At 34.7% G+C, this 6,971-nt stretch overlaps 1 protein-coding gene across 1 annotated transcript; it reads right to left on the bottom strand.

The window, feature by feature from the left end:
• Positions 1–422: 422 nt before the first annotated feature.
• LOTGIDRAFT_238752 (hypothetical protein) lies at positions 423–6,710 on the bottom strand. Its single transcript, XM_009051391.1, has 6 exons — positions 6,618–6,710; positions 2,723–2,884; positions 2,358–2,498; positions 1,639–1,734; positions 864–1,017; positions 423–653 (listed from the first exon to the last, which is right to left on the bottom strand). Exons 1-6 carry the CDS (start codon positions 6,669–6,671, stop codon positions 526–528), a joined length of 735 nt encoding a protein of 244 aa, XP_009049639.1. The 5' UTR covers positions 6,672–6,710; the 3' UTR covers positions 423–525.
• Positions 6,711–6,971: the final 261 nt, after the last annotated feature.

The following is a 6,971-nucleotide window of genomic DNA, read 5'->3' as shown; positions in this document are numbered from 1 at the left end:
TAGGCTTTTCTCTTTTTCATACAACGCCATATGTTAAAGGGAGACAGTTAGGCCACTTTTCACCAATCATATTGAAGTCTCAGAAACGGGATTTTTTTGTATAGCTAAGCCAGTCAGTTATAGTGTTCTAAGCTCATCGTTAAAATTTGAGCCTTCAAATCCATGTGTGTGCAGATTATCCGCGATTGACGACTCGTCAATTTAAGATACTCTGTGATGTATAGAAAAGGCATGTAGGAAATGTGAGTAAAATTCCAAGATGAAGTTTTTTTTTAAGGAATTGTGCGATTTTTTGTTCATTTCTAGTTCTTCTGAAGACTACTTACATATATTCAAGATTAAAATCAACCCCCCAAAATGGCGCACCTGTCTTCCCTTGCGTTAAGACCATTGATGAATATTGACAATAGCAAAAATGTCACTGATAATTATGATAGTTTTATTAAAAGTTTTATTTTCTGAATATGAATCAAAATAATGTATAAAGCACTATAATTCTATAATTATTTAATCCTTGTGAGATTTCTAAAACTGTACCATTATACTTTCGGTATGACAACTCAAGACATTTCCTTCTTGGCTTCTTTTTTCTCTACATTCAACACTAGTGTCGGCAGCGTTGCATTTTATATTTGGATCACCTTTTGCCTCACCTGAAATTATATTGGAGGTTATTATCTCTTTAATGAGGGATATTACATAGATCATATACTAAAAAAGCACATTCATCTTGGCGACAATAAAATTCACAAAATCGCATTTTTGCTTTTTTGCCAAGTTAAGTGATCGACGCAGTGACTACTTCAGACCCATACGAAATTCATTAATTAAACTTCCAGTCTACAAACATGTCATATACTAACCCTTTGAGGAAGGTTCACCATCAATAACCCAAAATGTAGGAATTCCTTTACAATGATCAGCTATAGCATCTCCAGCGAATTTTCTTAAAATTCTTTTGTCCACTGGGTTGTCGCTTCTCGTCACACGTTTTATTGGAGTTGGTTCGGACACTTTCTAAAATGAATGAAAGGGGAATTAGTCTTATAATACATCCTTAACAATAAGTTAGTATTTTTAAGTTCTGTTTTAATATTTATATTTACAATATAAAAGATAAGTTTGATTATTTTAAATATTTTGTATTGATGAATGCATGGGTACTTATTTTTTCTATTCTTGGGTATCAATTCTGTAATAGCATGGTAATCTTCGTGTCCAAACCAAGCCCCCATTCGTCATACTTCCTCGAGACCGAGGTGATACAAGTGAGAAAAATTATGTATTCGTAGCTAAATATTGTCCAATCAAAATTGGCCCTACTGCCTTGGTAGTAAAATTTCAGCCAATCAAAACAAATCTCTCGTTTTGACGCTTCATTTCCATTTACCGATCTGATTGGTCAGATTCAAATAGCACCAATCTCATTTCCACGCCCACAAAACGAAGTGTAGTGGGCTTAATTTAATGATTTCACAATTACATACATGAATATTCTATGCTAAAAGACTATATAAAACTAATACTTATACAGATTTCTATTTCCTTAATTTGTTATAATATTTTAAGTAACAGAATCAGTCTTCGGTAGGTAAAAGGAAACAAATGTAGTGGCTTGTATATAATTATTAAACAAACCTTTAAAGATAACCGAGATACCCCTTCTTCGAACGTACCCGTAAGTTTGTCTATGTAACACACTTTATTCTCAATGTCCTTAAAAACCAGTAGTTGCTATAAAATAGTAATCACAATGTTGTAAACAAGAGGAAAGAATTATGATAAATGTAATATAGATAATAGTTATATCAGAAAAATAGGATGCCAGGCGAGGTAACATACCGTATCAGTGGTAGTTATGACACTTTTTGACTTTCCATCAAATTGATATTTTAATTAGGTTGCCAGATTGCCAGGCGAGGTAACATACCGCCACAGCAGCAGTTAAGAAACTTTTTGACTTTCCATTAAATTGATATTTTAAATAGAAAATAGGTTGCCATGCGAGATAACATACCGTCACAGTAGCAGTTATGAGACTTTTTGACTTCTACCAAATATATCAGATATTTTGCCAATCCATGTAATTATACCGACTTTCATCAAAATATGATATTAACAAATTGATTTTGACAAAGCTATCAATACTATTTTACACTATAAAATAGTCAAATATAGGACATAAATCATGCCTGAAGAAGAGCAAATAACATAAACCGTAATGTTCAAAATTTTGACTAACTTCAAATAAAAAGAATGTCTCATTTACAATTAAACCCACATGAATATCTATAAGGTCTTATTACAAAGTATACGTAAAAATACATTTAGTGGGGTGTAAATATGTGTTAACTTACCCTGTTGTACTCATGTAGATTGTTTGCAGCCACAACTTCATGGTATCGTGAATTGTTCACATACGTTATTTTATTGGTGTAGTCAATACGAGCATGCTCTGGTATATGATGTCCTTTATAAACGACTTCAGTTTCATATTCCTATTAAACATGAACATTATAACATTAAGTGCCTTCCCAGTTGCGAATAATGAAAGTGGCAATTCCGAGACTTATCGGCTATTCGCAACTAGTGATCTCTATGGTGTGAGAGTCTAAAGGAACTCTTTCAGCACGCTTTAGGTAAAAATGGTTTTGGTGACTGCGAGTAGAACACAAAATTGAAAAAGCATTTCAATTGAAATTTAATGAAATTGGACGCTTACCGATTGTTTTGAATTAAGATGGTGATGTAAGGCGATAGAACCCAAAACCACAGCTGCTATGATAACAACAGAAATAATAACAACACCAGCAAAATACTTGTATTTTTTGTTGTTGTTGGTCTTGTGTGGTTGGTCTATGGTCGACGCTGTTGGGAACACAACCTAAATGAAACAAATAAGTAAGAAACAGATTTCAAAATGGCTCTCTAAGGTGAAGCAGGTTATGATGAAGATTACCATACCACCTTCCAAGAGAAGCTCACCACTGTCGCTCCTATTAGAAATGCCTAACGCGGTCAATTTCTGTCAGATCATCAACTAAACCAAGACTTGAGTAACTATATCCCTATCGAATAAGACCAAACCAACTCCTCCTCTAGCCAGATCACAGTCCAATTTCCAATTCAACAACTCCAAAGCCATTGCAAATCACACCATCGACAACCATTATTTCCTCTTCCAAACTATTCAATCACCAAAACAAAGAGCAAATCATCATGGAATCTTCCTGTCTAAAAGAATTCCACCCTAATCATTAGATCGTAAAACCTCAACCGAATAACCCAGACTACTTCAGAAACCGAAATCCATCACATCCAGTCTATCATCGAAAGCTATAACTATGATTCTGAACCATCCACGTTGGCCTCAACAATCATGGCCAATTACCAAAAACCATCTACATCCAAGCCCAGAATTTGATCCCAACAACCCAATACAATAGTCTTTCCCAAAAAAGAATCTCCAATCCATTAACAACATGAATCAGCAACCGACGCTACAATCCTACAACCTTACCGAGCAGAATTCGAACCAGTTGACAACGTTCACTGGTCTCCAGAAACAGCAAACAATAATTATTTGTTTGGGGAAAGCCAACTTCAAACATTACATAAGTTTTTAAACTAAGATAACTTGCCAGGCAAAGTAATATACGCCCACTGGCAGCTTTGATTTTGAACATAAATATTTAGCAGTACAGTAACAATCACCAGTATGAAATATTCAACCTTCAGTCATACACTTCTTTTGAACTCTTTAGGGCGATACTGAATAATATTGAGTATGTGTATTGCCCTAGTTCTTGAAAATGTGTTCTTTAGCTCGTGAAAACTCTAGAAGACAAATATTCAATCGTCAGCGCGGTAATGAATAATAAAACCAAGATTTGTCAAAATTCGGCAAGAATCATGTCTTGTAGAGTTTTTACGAGCTACAAATTGAACGAGTTTTCAAGAACAAGAGCAATAACTCATACTAAATATTATTCAATTTTTCTGATTTTCGATAGGGTTTATCCTTGGGTGATTACAAAGACACACACCAAGTTTCGTCAAAATCCATCAAGAATTGTGCCTTCAAGTGTTTACAAGCTAAAATTGAACGCGTTTTCAAGAACAAGGGCAATAACTCATACTAAATATTTTTCAATTTCCTGATTTTCGATAGGGTTTATCCTTTGGTGATTACAAACACTCCACCAAGTTTCGTCAAAATCCATCAAGAATTGTGCCTTCAAGTGTTTACAAGCTAAAAATTGAACGCGTTTTCAAGAACAAGGGCAATAACTCATACTAAATATTTTTCAATTTTTCTGATTTTCGATAGGGTTTATCCTTGGGCGATTACAAACACTAATACCAAGTTTCATCAAAATCCGTCATGAATTGCACCTTCTAGAGTGTTTACGAGCGTTTCAAGAACAAGGGCAATAACTCATAGTAAATATTTTTCGATTCGTCTGATTTTCAATAGGGTTCATTCTTGGGTGATTACAAACAACCATACCAAGTTTCGTCGAAATCAGTCAAGAATTGTGCATTTTAGAGTGTTTACATTTCATGTGGGCGTATAAAAATAACTGAGGATGAAAATACTGAGAGGCCCACTAGGACAAACTGTAGTGAATTTGAGCCATACAATTTTTACACGCCTTCAACATTCAATCTTAGACTAAAGTAGCCAATCTTGACTATCTACATCTATTGAACGATTCCAGCGTAATCTAAGGTGCACATATTTTTTCCAAAACCTCTCCCTGAGTAGTGCTTGAACCGTATTTATTTCCTAACCCAGGAGGAAACCATCCAAGGCGCCATGAATCCATAAATACTGAAAAGTTTTGCAAATATGAGCAGTCAAACTTCCAAGATATCGATCACACACGAGAATCCTAAACTTGCAGCCTTGTACCTACTCAAGAAATGTTTTGTCATTTTGAATCAAGAGGATCATATTTAGAAGATGAGCATTAACTGGAGAATCCTAAGCATTATGCTATTTTGCATGAGCCGATTTTCAAAGAAACTGCTTCTATAATCAACAATTTTTGGTAATTTAGTCAAAGTAAGTTATCTTAAACAAAAACAATATGACTATCTGTCTGCCAAACCTGATAGTCGTGAAAAACATTTATATTCTTTACTCAAGATCCATAAGAATCCTGCCAAGGAGTGGTTTATCTCTGACCGTGCCCCGAAAGGTCGTCCGATTATATCGGACTGTGGTAATGAGTCATATGTGATATCGATATTATATTAACCACTTCTTACTACGAGCATCATCGAGCTTACCTTAATGACACTACTGATTTTCTCAATAAAATAAAAAAATTGATTTCCATCGATGTGTCGTCTATGTAAACTAATATCGATAAAAGAGCAGGGTTACTATCAGTTCGAAAAGAGTTTGAAAGAAACATGGACCCAAACAGACCCCATGAGGAAATTCAACAGCTCCTGGAGATTTGCCAAAGTCGCAATGTTTTTGCATTTAATCTGCAAACCTCAGAAATTGCTATAGGCATGCGTTTCGCCTCTTGATACACAAGTCTTTCTATAGCAGAGAGGAAACAAGAGGTATCACCCCTTTGTCCATTCGACCCATTGTTTTATGACCGTTTTCTTAATGATAATTTCATGGTTTGGACATATTCAATAGAACAGTATTGGGAATTCTTTGAAATCAATAATCACCATCCATCCATTACTGCCAACGTTAGTCACAAGAGCATATATTGTTTAGATACTACCCAATGCATACCTTTTCTGGAGTAATTATGTCACGGATATACGATTTCACCGAATTTGCACAAGATCAACCGATTTCAACCAAGCCTGATTGTTTTCTTAAAACCGAACGAGCGTATGTACTCTTAAACGATTTTTACGAAACATTAAAATTTACTTGATTTCATGCAAGAAATGCCCCAAACAATACGACATAGGAGAAACTAAAAATATTCTACGCACTCGTTTTGAGACTCAAAGATCAGATATCAAATATCAAAGAAAGACAAGCCTGTTTCTAATCATTTCAACTTGGACGACCATTCGTCAGACTTTCATATCCTAACCCCCATTTAGCGCACAGTAATTGACCTGCCAGAAATTGAAACTACGCAATTCCGTCAAGCTAAGGAAGCCCATTGGATTTAAACGTTAAATACAGCAAGACTGATAGGATGAATGTTCACCATAAAGCAGACTCGTTTCGTTCAATATAAGCAGCAATCTAGCAAGTAAGGTAGTTCATGCTCATTATGGGATTCTGCAGGAGTCCCGTATCTACAAACAAAAGATGATTGTCGTATATTTAAAAAAAACTAAGTTTAAATGACTAAAGACAATTGATATATAACAAACTAACCTGTCGCCCATTGGGGAATTTTATCTTATACCCAACAGTTCCAGATTGCCTTAATCATTTCTAAATGAAGTATTTGTTTCATTTTAAGCCTGTACTTTTGGGAGAATCAAATCCTCCCTTCCCTGAAAACTAATTTATTCTTTGCAAGATTACGACTAATACGAATTAATCTTTTTTTTTTTTTGCTTACATAAAATGCATTCAAGTCTATGTTAAAACTTATCTATACGTGTATATATTTGCTCACCTTGATGTCTTGGTCAGTTCCCTTTCCTCCGACTTCAACTGTTGGTGGTGCCATGTCGTCAGCTTACAACCCAGATTTAAAGCAGATGAGTCCTGTTTGTCTTTGACTATTTCAATCTCAACATTTATATACCTTCCACCAATTCTAGTCCAACCTATCATATTAAGGGATTTTCTACTTCCTTGTCCTTGAATTCACCTTTGAATTCACAAATGTAAGTGAAGATGACAGAAGGATTTTTTTTTATCCTTATTTCTTTCTTGATATGATGTTATTGCTTTAGTTTTAAAAAATCGGTTTTGATGTTTCAAAAGAACAGGATCTAGATTCAATAACAAACTTAAAACAAATATG

This window comes from Lottia gigantea, assembly GCF_000327385.1.
Source record: "Lottia gigantea unplaced genomic scaffold LOTGIsca_166, whole genome shotgun sequence".
Lineage (NCBI taxonomy): Eukaryota > Metazoa > Mollusca > Gastropoda > Lottiidae > Lottia > Lottia gigantea.
Note: the sequence above shows the minus strand (reverse complement) of the source record. Positions and strands in the feature narration are given on the sequence as shown.